The sequence below is a fragment of the Podarcis filfolensis genome (assembly GCF_964270895.1).
Source record: "Podarcis filfolensis genome assembly, chromosome: 6".
In the NCBI taxonomy this organism is placed as follows: Eukaryota; Metazoa; Chordata; class Lepidosauria; order Squamata; family Lacertidae; genus Podarcis; species Podarcis filfolensis.
The window spans coordinates 27,175,762-27,198,761 of NC_139609.1; the positions used below are offsets into that span (position 1 = coordinate 27,175,762).

At 42.8% G+C, this 23,000-nt stretch overlaps 1 protein-coding gene across 6 annotated transcripts in view; it reads right to left on the bottom strand.

Moving 5' to 3' along the window:
- Positions 1–23,000, bottom strand: part of LOC310765543 (ferric-chelate reductase 1-like) — a 41,838-nt gene that overhangs the window by 11,460 nt on the left and 7,378 nt on the right. For 2 of the 6 annotated variants that reach the window (XM_083620675.1, XM_083620671.1), the window contains 6 exons: positions 10,031–10,229; positions 7,710–7,846; positions 5,953–6,047; positions 3,854–4,001; positions 2,153–2,335; positions 1,396–1,497 (listed from right to left, as the gene is read on the bottom strand). In XM_083620675.1, the coding sequence (XP_083476801.1) occupies positions 1,396–1,497; positions 2,153–2,335; positions 3,854–4,001; positions 5,953–6,047; positions 7,710–7,846; positions 10,031–10,229 (864 nt within the window). Of the gene's footprint in view, positions 1–1,395; positions 1,498–2,152; positions 2,336–3,853; positions 4,002–5,952; positions 6,048–7,709; positions 7,847–10,030; positions 10,230–10,991; positions 11,132–12,066; positions 12,135–21,154; positions 21,396–23,000 lie in introns of those variants that run through there. The other 4 variants (XM_083620672.1, XM_083620670.1, XM_083620674.1 and 1 more) reach the window with 4 other exon arrangements.

The window sequence follows — 23,000 nt, forward strand, 5'->3', positions numbered from 1 at the left end:
CAGCAGAAAAGGGCAAAGATCCCAAAGCTTTGCTGTGTTGTTCTGCTAGTTACGCTGGTATAGGTGCGACCTTAAAACGTTATCAAAGAATCCTGGACACTGTGGTTGGTTAAGGGTGCTGTGAATTGTGAGTAACGTACCAGTTCCCAGGATTCTTTGGGGGAAGCCAAATAAGCCAACATGTGTAGGAGCGTACGTGTCTATCAAAGGAACATGATGGATTCAATCCTATAATCTGCATTAAAAAAATTAAAAAGGGTCCATGGAACAAATACCTCTCTTTGGGAAAGAAAAGACGAGCTTGTTAAAGCCTTAGTAGCAAACTGGGAAATTGATATAGGACACAATATACCGTATTTTTTGCTCTACAAGACGCACTTCTCCCTCCTCGGGGAAAAGCCCCCAAGAGCACACGCTCCGTGCGCTCTTTAAAGGGAGCACGGCTCTTTGCGGAGCCTTCCTCCCACTGCCCCGGAGAGGCTGCGCACGGCTATCCCATAAGCTGTCCTAGGGGCACCAGGACAAAGGCTCCTCCTGCCCTCAAGAGGCTTCGTGCGGCTATCCCAGAAGCCAGATCCCTCTTGCTGTTCTGGCTTCTAGGATTCAGAATAATTTTTCTTGTTTTCCTCCTCCAAATACTAGGTGCGTCTTATGGTCTGGTGCGTCTTATAGAGCAAAAAATGTGGTGGATTTTTAACCTCTGGGGGAAAACTCTGGAAAAGAGACTTGAAGTTTACAGCATGCTATTCTTTGAAGGAGAACTACCTGAAAATGATTCACAGGTGGTATTTAACTCTGAGTAGGCTTGCTAAGACGTATAAGTCTGAATCAGATAATTGCTGGAGATGCAAAGAGATGGAGGGGACGTTCTTTCATATGTGGTGGACTTGTAAAAGGGTAAAAGTACTGGGAAATTATCCATAATGAATTGGGGAAAAAATGTTTAAGAGTACTTTCCCCAAAAAAACCAGAGTCCTTTCTGTTGGGGATAATTCAGACTGAAATTCCCAGGTGTTTAAAAAAAAGGTTATTTCTGTATGCTACTACTGTGGCCTGTGTTTTGTTAGCCCAAAAATGGAAAACGAGCTAGGTCCCAACTAAAGAAGAATGGCAACTTAAACTGACAGAATATGCACAACTCACAGACTTAACATATAGAACAAGAGAACAAGAAGAACATACATGTAAACTACAGTGTAAACAGGTTTTGATGGATGCAGTAATGGAAAACTGAGTGATATAGCTTTTGTAAAATATGCAGGGATTTATGATATGTAAAATGTACCATGGAAAGAGAAGAAGGGAAGTCACTGATATCTTAAGGATGTAAAATGAGTATTTTAAATTGCAAAACAGAAAATTTAATAAAAATTATATCTATAAAGACACAAATACCTCTGAATCAAACTCTGGATAAGCACGTCCAGTTAAAGAAGCTGTCTTTATGTCAACGTGGTGACTGTCACTAATGCAGAGATAGGCATCGTCACCACCACCCTGCAAATAACGTCAAAGAGATTGTTAAATGGCATTTCCAAGGCAGGCAGCTCCCCATGTCTGCACAGGCCCTGGCTACACAGCCAAGACAAATGGAGGCTCATGAAAGCCTATCCAAAACTAGCTCACCATTTAAGGACACATTCACTGAAGTTCCTATTTTAACAACCCCAGGACTAGAGACAATTCAGCTTTAACTTGCACAAGTAGTAAGGGGCTGCAAACTCTGGTAGCGACATGACGCAAGCACCTAGGTCCTAGGAGTTTGGGAGCACATACAAAAATGAGCTCTTAGGATCTGTACTACCACCAACACAAAGAATAGCACGTCGGAAGACTTTATTTGCCTCTCTTGTAAAACGCCCTTCATTCAACCAAATCCCTGGGTGCTATACAAAGCAAAATAGATTTGATAAAGTATATTATCAATGAAATGTGCTCTGTACATCTCATACTTATTCAGTACTGGTGCAAGCAGTCATGCAGTTGGAAATGTATATATGCCCTGGATACTCATCGAAGGGAACGTCTAGCTAATTGCAGCTCCCTCGCTCAAGTATATTCTGGCTTTTTATGGTTCATTCTTATTTCCAGAAGTCTATGCAAATTCCCCAGATTGGCAGTAGGATCCGAATGGAAAATAATGTTTACGAACCATCCACTGGTCATGAGACAGTGCAAATGCAATATAGCCATCGCTAGGACCACTCATTTCCACCACAATCAAATCGACATGGTCTCGTTTGAAAGACAGAAAGAAGCAGTCGCGGGCTCCAGGATCACAGTCAGAAGGGTTTCTCACACAGAATTTGTTGCTGCCACAGTCCGATGCACTGAACTAAGGGAGACAAGAAGCCAAATTACATTACCGAATAGATCACTACTTGAGAAATGGCTGACGTTCTGGAAAATGCACTCTCACCGTTGCAGGATTTTAAGGGGAAACCGTTTCCCACAACCTCAGATTTCTACCCAGCAATTACAGTTAGTTTCTCTGGCCATTATTAAGCTGCAAGCCTCAAATCGACATCGTTCAAACTCTGTAATTTTGGGTGCACACTACAATCCCACTCTTGTCTTAGTCAGGCAGCTCTGTTAATTGTTCGAAACTTTGCATTAGCAGGAGTATAATTAAAGGCTTTCTGAATCATACCAAACTGCTCCAGATAATTACACAAGCTCTGTAAAGATTAAAAAGGAGGTCCCTATGGATTTTAATGAGGAGAAAGAATGAAATACTGTCTGTTCATTTTGCAGGAGGCCGAGTGCAAAAAAAAAAACCCACTCTGCAGCAAATAATCATTTAAAGAGGTTACCCTAAAGTTCAGTATTGGAGGCAACAAGATTCATCTAAGTTTTTGAAATGGCGGGAATGATAGTTAATACAGTACTTGACAAGAGACAAGAAGACTGAAAGGAAATCTAATCTATAGCTGCTACCCAAAAAGGCGAACAAGATTCAACAGAAAGCAGATGACTGATGCAATAGATTCATGAAGAGGATTAAAAGTGTGCTTTCATGGTTTGAAAATCTGTGTAAAGGCTGGCATCTATTTCTGCACTTGCGTTTGAGCCAAGGATTAGGCAATGAACAGGGAAAAACTCTGAGCCTTGGGCATAAGACTTCAGATCACCTTGAGCCCCATTTGTCATGAAGATTCTTAACGCAATAAATCTTATCAGCCAATATATAATTCGTGTGACCAAGATGTGATAAGGCCTAGTCATATTGCACACTCCTTCCAGTGGCACATGTCCACCACCGGGGGGCAGGGGGGCATGCAGTTTGAACAAAATTATAGCCCTGGAAGCACATCTAGTGAGGAGTTATGGTGCATTCTGGCACCATGCACCAAGATGCAGATAGGTATCTGGAGGTATAAAAGTCATCTGGCTATGGTGGTTTGGAGCCAATCCATGCATTCCTTAGCACACAACAAGCAGCCAGCTGAGAAGGCTGATACAAAGTGCAGTTGGTGCTATCCTTCAGCATGGGTCAAAGGGGCACTTACAGGGCTGCCATACGTCCGGGATTTCCTGGACATTATTGGGATTTCAAAGGCGGAAGTGACGTTTGGGGGGAATTTCCAGAAGGCAGTGGCTTGTCCTGGATCTTCTGCAAGTAAACCGAGAAATCGTGGGGGTTTTGCGTTTTCAACAACTTTGGGGTCTTCCTAAAAAACGCTTTTGGGGTATCCTGGTTTTTACTTTTGGAAAAATAGCAACCCTAGGCACTTAGTGAGAGGGGAGTGTGTGACTGGATGCCCCAACTCTTTTTCAGGCTGCAATCTTCCCTGATGAAGTCACATTTTACTAAAATCCAAACAGCTCCGTTCACGAGCTCAGCGCTACTTACTGGTTGGGTTAGATGAGAAACAGGCAGAGAAGTTCCAACAGTCACCTCAGTCACCACAGGTGTTGCCAAGGTTGGTGTATTGGACTGGGAGATTGTAGGACCTGGAATTTTTACCCAAAATACTCTAAATTTTTCTACAACAGTGACTCTGCAAACAAGACAAAAGTGAGATTTGAACCAAAATTGTGTACTGTTCTCTTCCGCATAGAACAAGTCCTTTCTGAAATCCAAAACAGATGTTTTGGGCCAGCTTTCTTTAGCCTGATGCCCTCAAGATGTTGTTGGGGGTCCATTTCCATCTGTCCCAGCCACCATGACCAATGGTCAGGCATGACAGCAGTTGTCTGCAGTGCCCCAAGTTGGGGAAGACTGCTACATATTTATTCAGGTGTTAAGTTACCAGGAAATAATCTCTGACCTTATACCATTGCAAGAGAGTAATGGTTGCCACCAGTCATGGCGGCATGGGCCTGTCACCCAGAGTTTCAAATTGGTGGAGAAGATAGCAGGTGTTTAGTTGGACAATGGAGAAAGATGTGCACACCAAAGACTTGGTTGGTACATTTCCCTGCAAATATTAGCAAGCTCTGTGTGTCAAACAGCCTCCACCATCCAAATGCTTTGGACTACAGCTCCCATCAGCCCCAACCATTGTGGTCCTGCTGGCTGGGCTTGATGGGAACTGTAGCTCAAAGCATCTAGACAGCACCAAGTTGGTGAAGGCTGCTGCAGAAAATCAAAACTTGGTCACAAGCTTGTCATGCAGAGGTTTCAACTAGCCTTGCCCCACAGACAGGGAAACCCATCACCAATGGGCTTCATCCTCTGCAAAAGCAAATAAAAACATTGAATAAGTGGAGGTGAGCCATCTCTTAACATCTGAAACATGACAGCTTTCAGGAAAGAGAAGTCTAAAATAAATATTTTGAAAGCCACAGGAATATAGATGCAACAGTGGTTTTGGTGATACAACAGTAATGTTATTTTTTAAAGTCATATTTATATTGATTTCCTTTTAGAGAATATTAGAAGCAGGCTTTTAAAAGAGGGAAGCCCTGTACTCAGAACAGAAATATGTTCAAGACTTATAGGAACATAGGAAGTTGCTATTAAAAAGGTCAAGGTAAAGGACCCCCAGTCAAAGGGAACTGTGGGGTGTGGGGCTCATCTCACTTTCAGGCCAAGGGAGCCAGCGTTTGTCCACAGACAGTTTTCTGGGTCATGTGGCCAGCATGACTAAACCGCTTCTGGTGCACTGAGACACCGGGACGGAAACCAGAGCGCACGGAAACGCCGTTTACCTTCCCGCCACAGTGGTATCTATTTATCTACTTGCACTGGCATGCTTTCGAACTGCTAGGTTGGCAGGAGCTGGGATAGAGCAACAGGAGCTCACCCTGTCATGAGGATTTGAACTGCCAACCTTCTGATCGGCAAGCCCAAGAGGCTCAGTGGTTTAGACCACAGCACCACCCGTTGCTATATACAGAGTCAGGTCATTGTTGTCTATGTTAGCTGACAGCAGCTCTCTTAAGATTTCAGACAGGTTTCTCTCTTAGCCCTACCTGGGGATTTTTTATATTATAGAGCACCTTGTGCTCTCCAGATGAAGGGTGCTACAAAAATTAGAAGAGGAAGAGGAGGTGGTAGAGGAGGAGGAGGAGGAAGGAGAAGAAGAAGAAGAATTGAACTGAGGACCTGCTACATACAAAGGAGATGATCTCCCACTGAGTCACATCTTCTTCGTAGCAGTATTGCTGTTTTTGTATACAGTGGTACCTCGGGTTAAGTACTTAATTCGTTCCGGAGGTCCGTTCTTAACCTGAAACTGTTCTTAACCTGAAGCTCCACTTTAGCTAATGGGGCCTCCTGCTGCCACCATGCCACCGGAGCACAATTTCTGTTCTTATCCTGAAGCAAAGTTCTTAACCCAAGGTAATATTTCTGGGTTAGCAGAGTCTGTAACCTGAAGCGTATGTAACCTGAAGCATATGTAACCCGAGGTACCACTGTATAAGTTTTGAAAGGAGACTAACCTAAGAACACTCGGTCAGAAGCTTCCAGCTATAGCTGAATTTGTCTTTATTATTCATACTTACAGAAATTGTATTCTCTTTGGTGCATCTCTAGGAGCAATCCAATAAGCATCTAGATGGCTTTTCTTGGATTTACTTGTATGGCTGACAGCTGAATTCTGTAACAAACAAATGCCCCATTTAAGCATTACCAGTGAGATAATGCAAACTACTCCGTTCATGAATCATCTAAATGATTAAAGCAGTCTACCACAAGTTGCATTTTAATATTTGGCTTGTATCGTAGGCTTATGAACATCACATACTAAAGAGGTCATGAAGCTCAGTATGGATTAGAAGAAAAATATTTCTCTGCCAACACTAACTGCTACCAATGGCAGGAGAAAAATCTAGGTGTGATCATCTGGGGATCTTTATAATCCAAGCAAGATTTGAACCAAAGTTTCCCCACATCCAGCCATGACATCAGAGTAGAGTCACATGAATTTTAATTCATAGTACATTCACATAAGCTCAGTTCAGGCTTGGGGCTGATCTGCATACGTGTTTCACAAAAGTGACACAAAATCTTGAGAAACGCTTTAAACAAAAAAATAGGTTCATGTTGAATGGGGGGGGTCACAAAAGCACAGATAGATTTTATTCCAGAGTTGTTTATTTTATCAATGTTTACAGGATCTAACAAGAAGATAAGTTCTGAGGATTTCATAATGCACTTATTGGTGGCAGCTAGAAAAACAATAGTACAACATGGGGAAAAACCTGCGTAATGTGTCTTTGAAGACTTAGTATGGAAACATATGGTATAGCAATATTAGGGGGGAAAGAATTACTTTCTCCACACGTTTGATACAAGGAAAAGCAAAGGCATGGGATTTTAGTGTACAATTTAGTGCGCAGTGGACGTTGGAGAATACGAGGCATTACCAGAGGTGGTGATAAGGGTGTGGCTCTGGTGAAGTTGTCATCGACTATGGAGCACTGATTAGGGTACACTTTGAATCATAACGTAGGATTTAGATAAGATATATATGAGATATATACTATATCATTTGGATCACCTCCATAATGGTTTGTGGTTATAGATTATAGATAGATGGATGAGGTATAATTAATTTTTTATTTTTATTTTATTATTATTATTATTATTATTATTACATTTGTAGACTTTGAGATTTTTGTTTTTGTGTACAGTCATGGCTATCCTCCCATATGAAAATAATGATTATTATAATGATTACTTGGTGGTCAAGGCATATGCCAGTTACCAAAGGAAGCTCCATGTTAGAAAAAGTTTGAAAACAATTTTGGAAGCGGTTCCTGGAACAGCTTCTGAAAAAGGAAACCTAGAAATTTGTTGTTTTGGTTTTTTAATACATCTGTAACAAGATGGGCTGGTGTGCTATGTATATTACAAAGGAGAAGTGACTTTGCTCTGAGGTCCACTAAGGTACTCTAGTTACATATGCTATGGAAAAGACAAACTAAAAGCTAAGTTTAGAAATTGTAGTCTAGTAGCAGCCATTAACACACTTTCACGTGGATACCCCAGTAGAGGGAGCACTAACATTTAATTGTTGCCAGTAAAGGAGAACATTCATCCCGAGCCAAACTTCTGCCAGTTTCATTTATAAATCTTAAAAGAAATAGAAAAGGGTATTTTCATACTCATACAATTTATTTCTGCTATGCCATGCCAAGCAGATGCAGGTGGGGGAAAGCAGCAACAGCATATTCTGCTGCTGGGGGGGCCTAATCCACTTGGAACTAATAGAGAAACCTGCTTGCTAAAGCCATCTGGAAGATGCAGGGACTCTTACCTTAACACGCCCACAGGTGAGGACCTGAGATCTTTTCCTGTCAGCTAGGGCAAAGGAGCCAATGGCAGGCCCCTCCAGGTTCTCAGCACTGCGGGCTTGTAGAAAAAATCCTTCAAACACAGGTCCGGACAAACTAACTGAAACCAGGAGAACGAGGGAAGAGATGGCTATTAATAAGCTCTAGTTATGTCGCCAGCACCTACCTGCCTCTAACTATGTTTCCAGGAAAGGGAGGAGCTGGGCGTACCTTTCTCCCTACCTGCTGTTAAGAACTGTGAGCTGCTGGTCTAAGATCCCTTGTAAACGTTTCAGTACCTCATGTTCTTGTAACCTCCAGACTAGACTACTGCAATGCACTCTGCATGGGGCTTCCCTTGAAGCTACAACTGATGCAGAAGCCAGGTTTGTTGGCGGGGCCATACAATGCCTGTTCAGAAGCAGCTGCACAGCTTACCTAGTACCTTCCAAGCCCAAATCAAGCTGTTCAAATTCGCGTTTAAAGCCCTAAATGACTTGGCCTCCAAATACACGAAAGTGTGCCTCCTTCTCTATAGAACCAGCACAGGCATCAGCTGAGGGAGCCGTGCTGGTAGTTCTGCCACTGCAAGTGGTTTTCTTGGGGCCACTACTGACACCTTCTGGTGAGAAATATAATAATTACGAAAAACAACAGCCAGGCCACACTCAAGAAGGGTTGGTGTCACAGGTGAGTAGGGCTGGATGCCTCCTGAGGCCCACATCACCACCGGTCCTCTGTCCCTGCCTCTGTTCCTCCTGAGTGGCTCTGTCTCCTCATGTCTACTGTGTCCTCTGCCCACTATGAACAAGGCCAAGTGTAAGGGGAAGGAGCAGCTGCAGCCTCTAAAAAAAGTAAAAAAGGTAAAGGGCCCCTGGATGGTTAAGTCCAGTCAAAGGCTATTATGGAGTTGCAGTGCTCATCTCGCTTTCAGGCCGATGGAGCCAGTGTTTGACCACAGACAGCTTTCCCAGACATGTGGCCAGCATGGCTAAACCGCTTCTGGCACAACGGAAGCCAGAGCACACGGAAATGCAATTTAGCTTCCCGCCACAGCATTACCTATTTATCTCCTTGCACTGGTGTGCTTTCAAACTGCTCTGTTGGCAGGAGCTGGGACAGAGGAATGGGAGCTCACTCCGTCGTGGGGATTCGAACCGCCGACCTTCTGACTGGCAAGCCCAAAAGGCTCAGTGGTTTAGACCACAGCACCACTCATGTCCTGCTGCAGCCTCTATACACCTTGCTCTCTCCACCTAAGGAGTGGTGTGGATTAGGCCCTGACCAGGGCTGGATTTAGGTTTGATGAGGTCCTAAGCTACTGAAGGTAATGGGGCCCTTTATATGTCCAACTGTCCTTTGTCAACAAAAACTTGTTGCTGTTTTTGTGTTGAATATATGCTATATGGTAATTTATGGACCTAACAGATATCTAACCAGTGATATTTTAGGGAGCCGGCTAGCAGGTGGGGCCCATTACTTACATCATAGGAGCCTACGCAACACAAAACACTGTTGCTGTATGTAGGTTTTATTTTGTTTTTTATCTTATATTTTGGAAATGTACATTCAGTTTTTTTCTTTACATTTTTTGGGGGGCCCCAAGCTATACAGTCATACCTTGGGTTACAGATGCTTCAGGTTGCGTTTTTTCAGGTTACGGACCACCGAAACCCGGAAGTAACAGAATGGGTTACTTCCAGGTTTCGGCAGTTGTGCATGCGCAGAACCGCCAAATCACGCTTTGCGCATGCATAGAAGCGCCGAATTGCAAGCCGCGCGTGCACATATGTGCAGATGTGGGTTGCGAATGCTGCGGGTTGCAAATGTGCATCCCACACGGATCAAGTTCGCAACCGAAGCGTCCACTGTAGCTTGTTTAGCTTATACAGTGGTACCTCAGGTTAAGAACTTAATTCGTTCTGGAGGTCTGTTCTTAACCTGAAACTTTTCTTAACCTGAAGCACCACTTTAGCTAATGGGGCCTCCTGCTGCTGCCACTGCACTGCCGGAGCACGATTTCTGTTCTCATCCTGAAGCAAAGTTCTTAACCTGAAGCACTATTTCTGGGTTAGCGGAGTCTGTAACCTGAAGCGTCTGTAACCCAAGGTACCACTATATGTAAATCCGGCACTGGCCCAGATGAAGTAGGAAATCAAATGGGCAAGAATGACACTAGCAAGGTCCACAAAACCTGGAGCACCACACCCAAGTATGTGAAGAAGGCGGTGGCAGCAATCACAGAAGCAGCAAGCGTTATGTCCTTCTTGCTGCAGACGGTAGCGAGGCAAGAAGATCACAGTACCTTTCACGTGGTCCCCTGGCTTGAACTCCGTCACATTTACTTCAACGGTGTGCTTCGGGAAGCGCTGAGGCAAAGAGTGTCCATGTAGGGGCATCATAGTCTTGCACGCCTCTGTTACTTTGCCATTTGGGAAGCCGGTTGATGGGCCAGAAAGGCAGGCGAGGACCCAGAGCATCAAGGCTACTCCAGGAGACTCCATCTACAGAAAAGGAACAAAGTTTTAGTCCCCCAGAAACATTTCCGAAAGCAGCAGATTTATTTTTTTTAAGCCATGACTGGGAGAAACAGGCCATTGCTGCGCATCCCTCCCCTCTTTAAAGGAAGGAGCTCCGCCCAGCTACATTACCAGATATTTTTCTATAGACTATTTCTGCATCTTTGTATATCTTCACAACAACTCTGCGAGGTTGGTTGGGCTGAGGATGGCGAGCTTCATGGCAGAGCTGGGATTGGTGCTGTGGGTTAAACCACAGAGCCTAGGACTTGCCAATCAGAAGGTCGGTGGTTCAAATCCCCATGACAGGGTGAGCTCCCGTTGCTCGGTCCCTGCTCCTGCCAACCTAGCAGTTCGAAAGCACGTCAAAGTGCAAGTAGATAAATAGGTACCACTCCAGCGGGAAGGTAAATGACGTTTCCGTGTACTGCTATGGTTTGCCAGAAGCGGCTTAGTCATGCTGGCCACATGACCCGGAAGCTGTACACTGGCCTCTCGGCCAATAAAGCGAGATGAGCGCCGCAACCCCAAAGTCGGCCACAACTGGACCTAATGGTCAGGGGTCCCTTTACCTTTACCTCCAGAGTTACTCTAGACATGACACTACACTACACTGACTCTTCAATTCCTTTGCCCACCATCCTCCCACACTTTCAAGATTTAGAGACCTAAAGTGGCTGTTTTCTTTAGTTGCCTGTAATAATTTTGAAAAGGTACAGGCGCTGCACAATAACCAATCAATCCTACATGTTTTGACTTGCATTATCTCCTCTGTCTATTAGCTATACTCCAAAGGAAGATCTGTTCTCATTTCCATTTTAATTTAATTTTGAAAGACAATCCGTTATTCATCCAAATATTCGGGAACTAAGCCAGTGCATCGGAACCCAAATTTCATGTGAATCTATTCCAGTGAGTGATGCCACAGTTACTAAAATTTATATTTCACAGCATGGATAATCTTTAAACCAACTATTGTTTACTTTGGGGGGGGGGCAAGCTGGAAGCAGGTTTGTTGCACAAGAGCACCAAATCCTGAATTTGTACAACTTGAAAATGCTGGTATGTGATGGAATCCCATCCACAAAATAGAGACAATTCGGATGCGACCATTAAGCACGATTTTTTCTCCACTCCCAATACTGATAATTATGTAATGCAGCACATAGACTGAACAGACTAAAAGTGTCACCTATAAAGCCTTATCTCCAAGCCCTTTCAGAGGTAATGCAATGGCATGGAATGTTCACACACATTTCAACTGCTGAGCAAGAGTATCAGCGACGAAATCCCTACAGAGCAGCTTCTATACACAGTGAGGGACATGAACTTTTGGACAGAAAAAGGCTTACACATAATGCAGGAATGGGAAATGGGTTTTTTTTAACTGTTATTATTTTATCTGTAAGCTGCCTTGAGTCCCTGTCAGGGGGGAAAGGCAGGGTATAAATAAATATATAATAATTATAATAATATTTTTTGCAGGAAAGGATACTAAACAGGTAAACATGTTTAGGGTGAGGAAAATATCAGAGGAAACTAAGAACAAGGAGCTAAGATGCCCTGGGCTGTGGGGTGAGAAACAGAGGGGCTTCCAAACTGCTGTTGTGCGCTCGCAATTCTATTACTGCACCAGTAATTAGTGCAGTAATTTGCACACTCTGAATTCTAGAATTGAGCGAAAAGGTTATTCCACTTAGAAAAGTAAATACGGCAGTCTCTTTGCCTTCATTCAAGATCCAATTGGCTGGTCTGCAACCCTAAGCTCAAGGACTGTGGAGAACAATTTCAGAACAATTTAGATAGAAGTACCAACTCATACCTGAGGAAACAAAGACATCATCGGTCAGGATACTTAGTCCAATGGAGTCGAGACATAAATATGGAGAGGAGTCAACGCTTCTTAGCTTTGAAGATTAGACTCCTGCCCTAGCGATTGCTCCTCCCAAGGCATATGGTATTCAGGATAACAGCAAACAACTGTCTGACAAGCAAACTGTATCCAACTTGCCTTAAGAGACCCAAAATGAAAGCTAATCTCACTGTGTCTTGCAGCATCAGTGATACACCAGGAATTGAAGCTTTGGAAGCATCCAGCCTTTTAATATTAGCAATTGTTTCGCACTCCATGTTGAGCAATTCATCCAGAAGCGGAATACAAAAAGGGAGGTGTGAGGAGGTCGCTGAAATAAGTGAATGAAAGATAAGATATTGAAATTGTTTGGTGTGTTTTAAATTGTTTTTATTTTGTTTTGTTAGTTTAATGTGTTAGTGTCATGTAGTGTTTTTATGTTATGCTATGTAGTGTTTTTGTATTGTATTGTATTGTATTGTTCATTTTGTTTTGTAGTGTTTAAATTGTTGGAAAAGTAATAAATATTATTTTTTTAAAAAAAAACATGTTGAGCAATTCATCTCTTACGCTAGCAGGGAAAAGGTGACATGGTCTGTGACTACCATTCGGCCATTTAGCTGAAATTGTCACAAATTAATGAGACATAGATGGGCTGAATTTGATGTGCAGGCTTCATAAGCTGCACTTGACCTTGGTTATCATTGGCCGTGGTGCAGCTAAGGCTGGACCTCAAAGCCAAGGACATGAGCTGTTATGTACTGAGTTGAATAGGATCCAAACTGCAGCAGTCTGATTGGTCCTAGAACAATAGGATCCAAAAGGCAGCAGTCTGATTGGTCCTAGAACAATAGGATTCAGAATGCAGCAGTCTGATTGGTCCTAGAACAATAGGATTCAGAATGCAGCAGTCTGATTGGTCCTAGAACAAGGCAGCAGTATGATTGGTTGGCAGGAACCACCCAATCATGCTCCAGATAGAAGTGAATCCACAACCTGATTGGCTTACAGTAGAATTCCGGAATTAGCCAATCATGTGCAGCCCATTGTGTAAATAATGTATCTAAAGCAGATACTTTGAGGGGACATTCATTCATTCCTCCTCACCACTATGAGCTGAATAAAGAGCATGAAATCACTTTGCGACTCTGAGTATATTTCATGAGCCTTGAGCCCGGGGGGGGGTGCTAATGACCCCAGACAGCAGCTGATGGTGGGAGATCAGTGAAAAGCCTAGGTATATGCACCTGGGCCAGAATGGTCACATGACCCACCATGATAGTCCCTGTTCCCTCGTATTTTTAAATACAACTTTATAGTCAGGAAGCAGCCAGTTAGGCCTCATCTGCACTGTACATTTGAAGCATTATTTAAACAGCCTTGGCTCCCCCCCCCAAAGAATCCTGGGAGCTGTAGTTTGTTAAGGGTGCTGAGACTTGTTAGGAGACTCCCCCTATTCACAGAACTATAATTCACAGAGGCATTTAACAATCAATTCCTCTTCGTAGGAACTCTGTAACTTCGTGGGTAGCAGTACCCTTAACAAACAACAGTCCCAGAATCCTTTGAGGGAAGCCATGACTGTTTAAAGCAGCATGATACTGCTTTAAATGTATAGGGCAGATGCATTAGGAATTCTTGTTTTATTATTCTTATGCTTTAAAAAAATCTCTTCTACAAAAGAATGGTTGTTGTTGTTGTTTAGTCGTTTAGTCGTGTCCGACTCTTCATGACCCCGTGGACCAGAGCACGCCAGGCACTCCTGTCTTCCACTGCCTCCCACAGTTTGGTCAAACTCATGCTGGTAGCTTCGAGAACACTGTCCAACCACCTCGTCCTCTCTCGTCCCCTTCTCCTTGTGCCCTCCATCTTTCCCAGCATCAGGGTCTTTTCCAGGGAGTCTTATCTCTTCTCATGAGGTGGCCAAAGTATTGGAGCCTCAGCTTCAGGATCTGTCCTTCCAGTGAGCACTCAGGGCTGATTTCCTTAAGAATGGATAGGTTTGATCTTCTTGCAGTCCATGGGACTCTCAAGAGTCTCATCCAGCACCATAATTCAAAAGCATCAATTCTTCAGCGATCAGCCTTCTTTATGGTCCAGCTCTCACTTCCATACATCACTACTGAGAAAACCATAGCTTTAACTATATGGACCTTTGTTGGCAAGGTGACGTCTCTGCTTTTTAAGATGCAGTACGTATTCCCAAATAAATATATTTCAGATCAGTACAGCAGAAGCAAACTCATTCTCTGCCCCCCACCTCCCAAAGTAGTGATATGATTCACACAAGTTTAAAATGCAAAACTGTTATCAGATTTATAAGAAATGTCTGGGAAGAGGAGAAGAAGAAGAAGAAGAAGAAGAAGAAGAAGAAGAAGAAGAAGAAGAAGAAGAAGAAGAAGAGAGACCATCTGATCCTCAGGTCACAATGTCAGGCAATTTGGGCGGCGAAATCAACTTGCGATTTGAAAAGGAGCACAAAGTCAATTCCAAAATGGAAAATAGTTTCAAAGTTCTTTAGCTTCATCAGGAAACTATGTATGATGGGTGTGTGATTCAAATCCTATGTACGTACCATCCATTTAAAGCACATGATTAAATTTTCTGTTTTTACAATTTAAAGTACTTATTTTTACATCCTTAAGATATCAATGACTTCCCTTCTTCTCTTTCCATGGTTCATTTTACGTATCCTAAATCCCTGCATATTTTATAGAAAACTATACCAATCAGTATTCCATTATTATATCCATCACAACTTATTTACACTGTTGAATTTATCTTAATGTTGCCATTGTTTTTAGCTGTACACAGTTATTTCCCATATATTCAATAAACATTTTCCAATCTTCAAAAAAAACAAAACTGCACACACTCAGGGATATTCCTTTTTTCTTTTCTTTTTTATCATGACTAGCAAACTTTTGTTTTCCTCTGGTATCTCAGGGATGTAGAACCAGTTGCAAAAGCATGGAATGGTGGCAGAGGGTAAAAGGGGAATGTTAATGTGCTGTCTACAATACACACAAACAGACATGGCCATCTGAAATACACACAAACCATCAAGTCCATGGACTAAAGTTACCAAGCTGCATCACTGGTTGATAGCCATGAGGTAATTATTTTTCTCCCTTACACAGAGACACTCTTGTTCAAAATACAGATACAAACAGTCAAGCTTAGTTTCACATTTAATATTTCCAAAAGGTTTGTGAAAAGATGAATGGACTCACATTTTCGTGGCAAAAGACAGCCATTAATGTGAAAAACTATGTGTCACATAAATCATCAGGGTGGAAAAACAAAGTCACTCGGGAGACAAGGCTTGGGAATTCCCCATGCAAGGAAGAGAATCAGCAAGGAAGCAAACCACTTACAACTGGTCCTGAAGAAGCAATCAAGAGAAGCTATGGGTCACATTCAACTAACCTTTCCTCAAGGTAGATCCATTGAAATGAATGGACCCAACTTAGTCATGGACATTAATTTCAACGGGTCGACCCTGAGTAAAAGTTAGTTGAATGCAAGCCCACACTGGCTTAGATAAGAATATCAACTTGGAGGTAGAAAGACAACACATGATAGCCAAGGCTGTGTCCACATTCCCATCAACAGCACACTCACTGTGTTTCCCGTGCTGAGTTTTTAATCCATGTTCACATGACACGATCTAACATGAATATGCATCCTGTACTTTGTTATAAGGTGCTACAGTTTCATGCTGCTTTTGGACTACAATTCCCATCATCCCTGATCACTGGTCCTGCTAGCTAGGGATGATGGGAGTTGTAGTCTAAAAACAGCCAGAGACCTAAGGTTGGGAAACCCTGGCTTAAGCTTTTCCTAATTCACCTATAGCTGGGGTGTGAACTCCTTTGCGCAGGTTAAAGATATCCCCATCATGTCAACACCTTCTGGTGTGTGTACACAACCAGAGAGTCATGTTGATGTGGACAGCTAGGGCACTCTAAGTAAACTGACCACATCCTTAGAAGGAATGAACAAGAACAGAAGTTTAACTACCACTTTAAAAATTACCGTGTGATAGTCTAATAACTGCACATATTCACATATCTCTACAGAACTGCAGCAAGGACCTTGGCATGGGTTTCAACAACAGGGTCTTTTCCCATCATTTAAGTAGTAACTTAAATCTAGGCAGAATCCTAGGGACCTGCTTTGACAAAAAAAAAAAGTATAGTCACTTGAGTTCATTGATGGCATTTGCAAGAGGAAATCCCATACCTATCTTGGTTCTCCCATCTATGCTAGAGTTTTACTTGAATGCCCTGAATGTGCCAGCATTAAATGCTTAATTAAAGGAGAACTGTCTTTAGAATAAACCTGTTCCTTCTACTACAAAAAAAAAGAATGGCATAATTGTATGGAACGCTAAGCAACAGTGTGCTATGAATGAATGAATGGTAACACATTAAGAATGTTAAATAATGCTGTCATTTGTTTGCTACCAACAAATCCAGATTATTCAGTTATTGCAACACCAGGATGACCAGTTTGGACTTTGCAAACTAAGCTCCATACTCAAGGCTAAGCCACAGCAAAGTTTGACACCTGATAAGCCTGTGTAGAAACTAACAGGAGACAGTATTAGTTGAGCCTTTTAGAAACTTGGATCTAGCTGAAAGTGGACCAGAAAATTATTGTACAGAGGTACACACCCACACACCACAAGAAGTGCATCAGTTTGTGTTCAGGTTCAGCCTTCCAAGTTATGATTTACTGAGACCCAAACATTCATGGCCATTAAATCACAGTAACTATGAAATGCAAGGCTGTTAGTAGACGTCTAATACTTCATTTATCCATCCACCGCATTCATATGACTACCTTCCTCAAAGGATCGGAGTGTTGTGTGTATGGGTGCCTCCAGATTGTCAGTATTTTGCAGGACGGATATAATTGCATACCAGAACTGCAGGTTTTCACAGCTTTTGTGTTACAGTGCCCGAGTGCAACAAATCCACTTTATGAAAGGCACCTGTGGTTTGAAAAATGCATCAAAAACCCAGAGTTTCCAATGGAATATTGTCCAATTAATATCAGCTCAATAAATAAATAGCCAGGGGAAAGCTAAGTTTTAGCAGTTACCTAGTCTATCCACATGTGACACCTAGGACAGGAAAGATTTAGAAAGCATTTGCAACCCAGAAAGTTCTCACAATGAGATTTTTCCAGCTATACAGCTGCAGTACTAAGCACACTTGCCTCAGAGTAAGTCCCACTGAACTCAGTGGAACTTCCTTCTGAGTAAATATGCAGAGTCACACTGTGAAAGGAGTAGCACATTCTACAAAGGTTTAGCAAAGATGTTTGGTGAAGCACAGAGATGTGATTTCTTATATTTGTGTTTTCATTCCAGACTTTCACCAGGTCATCTGTTTGATCTTTGGTCCCTTGCCATCAATGGGGTTCAACTGCCTGTATCTATGAACAGTCCCTTAAGGTCCTCACTGTCAGACATTTTGACAGGTTCTACACATGGTGCACATATTTTCTCCTCAGCCAGTGCCAGAACTCACCATGAATAGCTCCCTCGTTCTTTTATAATGACAATGGTGCCCACCTGAGAGGTGCCGGAACAGAGTTCTGGCAAGTTCTGACTGAAAAAAAGTCCTGTCCCCCCCCCCATCCAACTACAGTGAAGAATTTGGGAGAATCTCACCATGTTGTGAAATATAAACAGCTTTGATTTGCCAGTTTGAGAACCCAATTGTTTCAGTAACCACTTCCTTTTTTTTATAAAATATTTATTAGCATTTCCATTTTATACAAACACCAAAAAGGAAAAAAAATAAAAAGAAAAAATAATAAAAACACATAAAGTTCAAAGCTTATTTTTCAATAACATCTTTCACTGACCTCCTCATACCTCCCCTTCTTGTATTCCAGTTCGAATTGTTTATCCATCAAATCCTTATCTCCCAGCATTACAATTAAACCCCTTATTTTCTATCCATCTTCTTATATTATTGTAACTTAAACTCTTGGTTATATACAAAGAAAAAAAGGACCATTTTTTCATAATCTTGTTACCATTACAGCTAGAAACCAATTAATTTCAATCCTGCATCATTCAACATTCATTAATATTGCAATATTTTTGTAGATAGTCCTTAAATTTCTTCCATTCTTCTTCTGCCGACTCTTCTCCCTGGTCACGGATTCTGCCAGTCATTTCTGCCAGTCCCATAAAGTCAATCAACTTCATTTGCCATTCTTCCAGAGTGGGTAGATCTTGCATCTTCCAATACTTTGCGATGAGTATTCTTGCTGCTGTTGTGGCATACATAAAGAAAGTTCTGTCCTTTTTCGACACCAATTGGCCGACCATGCCCAGTAACCACTTCCATCATGATTCATCTTTCCTATGACCTTCTCCGGGAACTTCTGCTTAAGAAACTTCCTACATTTTGGTGGCTGTTTTTAGAAAGGTTTGAAATTGCCATCACACTGTTTGACTTCTACGTATCTGGCCAAGATAATTTAATGCTTCTCACTGCTCAAGTGCACCCCTTAACTTACAAACTATGGTGTGTTTCATGCAAATACTTTACATGTGTTTATATATATATATATATATATATATATATATATATATATATATTTTATATATATATATATATATATATATATATATATATATATATATATATACGGTATGTAAGAATGTTAATAATTGTAACCACTGGTTTTGTTACAATAAGTCACAAGAAAATTGCCAAAAGTATCCAGCAAATTACTATGTATCATATACTATCTTACTAATAAACACAGTAGCAAAGATTTAATCTATGTTGCCTCAATCCATACACCATTATTCTTTCTTGTTTCACAATAAATGGGGTTTTAGCCATATTGATACATAACTTCCCAGAAGCCATGATATCTTGTTAACATGTTGCTTTCTATTGAAAGAGGATACAAGTTCATATTTCCCTAACCCTGTCGTTGTCACACTACATTCCAGGAAACCCTCAGATAATCATAAGATGATATGTAAAAGGAAAACAAACGTCCCCGCAAGGTTTGTTTCCGACTCCTGATCTTGCCTTGTGACAAACAACTGCAGGGGAATGTTGGGGTGTCCTCCAAGGTTCACTCTCATTTTACCCACATGGAGCAGCCTGACAGGCCAACCAATGTCTTTCCTAACCCAAGCGCAAACCCAACAACACACAGGAACTAGAATCCTCCTTGTAGCTCTGGAGTTTCTTGATTTACCTGTCAGTACAGAAAGGACTCCCTGAAGGTAGGAAGTTTGAATACCATGGATCTAGTGAACACACGTTTTCTTCCCACTGTCAAGTGCCCTCTCCTAAAGGTAAAGGTACCCCTGACCATTAGGTCCAGTCATGGACGACTCTGGGGTTGTGCACTCATCTCACTCTATAGGCCGAGGGAGCTGGTTTTGTCCTCAGACAGCTTCCGGGTCATGTGGCCAGCATGACTAAGCCGCTTCTGGAAAACCAGAGCAGCGCACGGAAACGCCGTTTACTTTCCCACCAGAGAAGTACCTATTTATCTACTTGTACTTGACATGCTTTCGAACTGCTAGGTGCCATAATAATAATAATAATAATAATAATAATAATGGGCAGGAGCTGGGACTGAACAACGAGAGCTCACCCTGTCACGGGGATTCGAACTGCCGACCTTTCGATCAGTAAGCCCTATATTGGTACACACCACTCCAATCTCTGAGGAGCAGCAGCAAGATTCAGGCAAGTTCCAAACACTCCATTGAAAATTCAGAGGCTGTAGCTTTTTAAGATATATGGTTCATTTTACACCTGGATCTAGATGGAGACGAATAGAGTTCACAGCATTGCATCTCCAGAGTGTCTCTCCTTGTTCCTCTCATAGCTTCAGCAAGCTTAAGTCCAGAACAGCCAGCTATGCTCCCCAGTCTCTGGGTTGCAGCCTCTACAGTCAGAAACTGCCTTTGTTCTCCCTCCTTGTTCCCAGCACACCTTGCTAAGACCCAAGCCCACTCTTTTCCTGTCACCTAGCACGCCCACACCATCACTTGGCAACCTCTGTCTGCCGAGGACCAAAGATTCCTCCTCAACACGGGCCATCAACACCTTTTGTCACATTAAAGACTTGGCTTATCCCTTGCTAGCTGTACACAGATGTCTAGACTTGTGATCCTAAACTGAACAAAACAGTGCTTGGCTTTAAAACTAAACTAAACTAAACTTTGTGTACTTCGTGAATTTGCGAGTTGGCTCAAATTCTAGCTCTTTACTGACCCTAGAGATTATGGAGACAAACTCTCCAACATTACTTCCATGAAAATGGGGACATCCTATTCAATAATGATAACGATAATATTATTTATACGCCGCCCATCTGACTGGGTTGCCCCAGTCATTCCAGGTGGCTTCCAACATATATAAAAACATAACTCAACATTTTAAAAAACTTCATTGTATAGGGCTGCCTTCAGATGTCTTCTAAAGGTTGTACGGTTACTTATCTCCTTGGCTCAGGGGCCGCATAACTCCATACCCTCCAACATCTGCTGAAAATAGGGACGCCCTACAGAAAAGCAGGACATTCTAGGGTCAAATAAGAAACTGGAATGGCTTCTGTAAATCTAGGGTTGTCCCTGGAAAATAGGGACACTCAGAGAGTCTGTGGAGAGTCTGCCCCTCCCACAAACTCATAACATCAAATATACCCACCCACAACTTTGAATATTTGGTTACATTAGCACACACTGCATTGAAACAAAGGCAATAAAGTTTATAAGTACAGAATCCGATCAAGTAATAACTCTATTTAAGAGCTCCTTCAGCTTTTCCTTAATTAACATAACCAATCTCTGCAATATATATTGGGATTTTTTAAAAGGAAGAAGAACAGGGTGAAAGAAGGCACAGGTTTGGCAAAGCCATCCAACACACAGCCAGCCACAAAGTCCCCTCTTATAAGCGTCACACTGAACACAGTGTCTTAAGCACAGCATAGACACCCAAGATGCACACGCACACACCCTCTTAAGAAAGGAATTCATAAGACACCTGTTTCTTACCTTAAGGAACACGCTGCTCGTGCGGCATAAACGCAGCTGCTAGGCTTCCCCCTTTTACCCAAACAGGATTTTTTTCTTTTTTCCTTTTAAAGGGTGGGCATTTCTCTGGCAAGCAAGTCGTTCCGACTCCCTGCTGTGAGCATGGAGGCTGCAGTGAAGAAACGCGCTCTTATCTTGCAGGAGGCTCTTCCTGCTTTCTGACAAGCTGTATCGCATCTCTCAGACGTGGGTGGAGCCAAGCAAAGTTAAGGCGAAAGCAAACTCGTCCTTGAAGCGGCTTTGGGAAAGAATTGGGTGGGTTGGTGAAAGCCCCACTGGAATCAGTGAGACTTACTTATTCAGATCAAGGAAGGATACATAGACTCAAGCTGCTGGGCTCCTTTCATAGATACATCTGGGAGTGAACCCCAAGGAAAACAAAGCCCATCGAAGCTTGTGGGATCCACTTCCAAGTAGCTGAACCCTGCAGATCCCCCAAGTGTCCCTATTTTCCAGGGTTTTACAGAAACCCTTCCAGTTTCTGATTTGATCTCAGAAAGTCTCACTTTTCCTTAGGACATCCCCATTTTCATCGGAGAAATGTTGGAGGGTGTGGAGTTATGTGACCCCGCAGCCAAGGAGATATAGTAACTATGCAGCCTTTAGAAGACATCTGAAGGCAGCCCTGTATAGGGAAGTTTTGTAGTGTTTAATGTTTTATTATGTTTGTATATACGTTGGAAGCCACTCAGAGTGGCTGGGGCAACCCAAACAGATGGGTGGGATATATTATTATTATTATTATTGTCAGCGCTGCCCAAGGTCCCAGCTCACACAAGACCAACGCTGCTCCTTGCCCAAGTTTAAAAGTCTTTATTGAAGTTCAGTCTCATTTCTAGACGCGCAGCGTGCAACGCTACATCTGTCCGTCAGACCGTAGAACTCCCATCTGAATCTCCTCCCCCCTGACACCAGCTTACGATTCTAGCCTTACTCCACCTTTTCCTCTGTTCCTTCTTTCTCTGGGTCCTTCTGCTAGTCGGAGTCTCAGCCCTCCGAGATTCTTCTGACGCTGATTCTCCCGACTCCTCCCCCCCCCTCTTTCGGGCTTTAGGACCTGGCTCCCAATCCGGGTTTTCTGCTGTCCCGCGCTCCTCCACATTTGAACTTGGCGCGCGCGCGCAGCCTCCCACTTTCCTTCTGACCGTTACACTTGTGTCACTGCTCCCCCTTTCGGGGAGGCTAGCTGGACCTGGCCTTCCCTCCGTCTCCCCACTCCCCGATGGAGGAGAAGCTGGTCCTGACTCACGTGACTCTTCCCCCCCACTGTGCTCTGGTGGGGGAACTGGCCCTACAGCTCCGCTACTCCCTTGGGACTCCCCTCTGGTTCCTTGTTTATGGATCGTCCCCTCTGGGATTCGCCTCGCCCTTACCATAGGCGCCCCCTCCTGGGAATCTTCAGATTCGCTGGAGAAGCTCATGGAATCTCTCGGTCCACTGTCATATTCCCCTACGCTCCCCTCTGATTCCTCTCCTCCGCTCTCTATTTGCTCTCTCCCCTGCTCTTCTGCTCCTGAGCCTCTGACAATTATTATTATTATTATTATTATTATTATTATTATTATTATTAAATAGGACATTCCTATTTTCATCAGAGAAATGTTGGAAAGTATGAATCCTGCTAAGAATATGCACCCAGTTTTACAGCTGCCTTTTAACCAAATAATGAAGAGGCCCTGATCCTGCACTAACTTACTGCTAAAAGTCATTTGAAATCAACTAGACATCCTTAAGCACATTTGGCTTAGGATCAGCTACTTGCCTTGCCGCGACCTCCCCTCCACCTCACAATACCTTAAAACCCTCC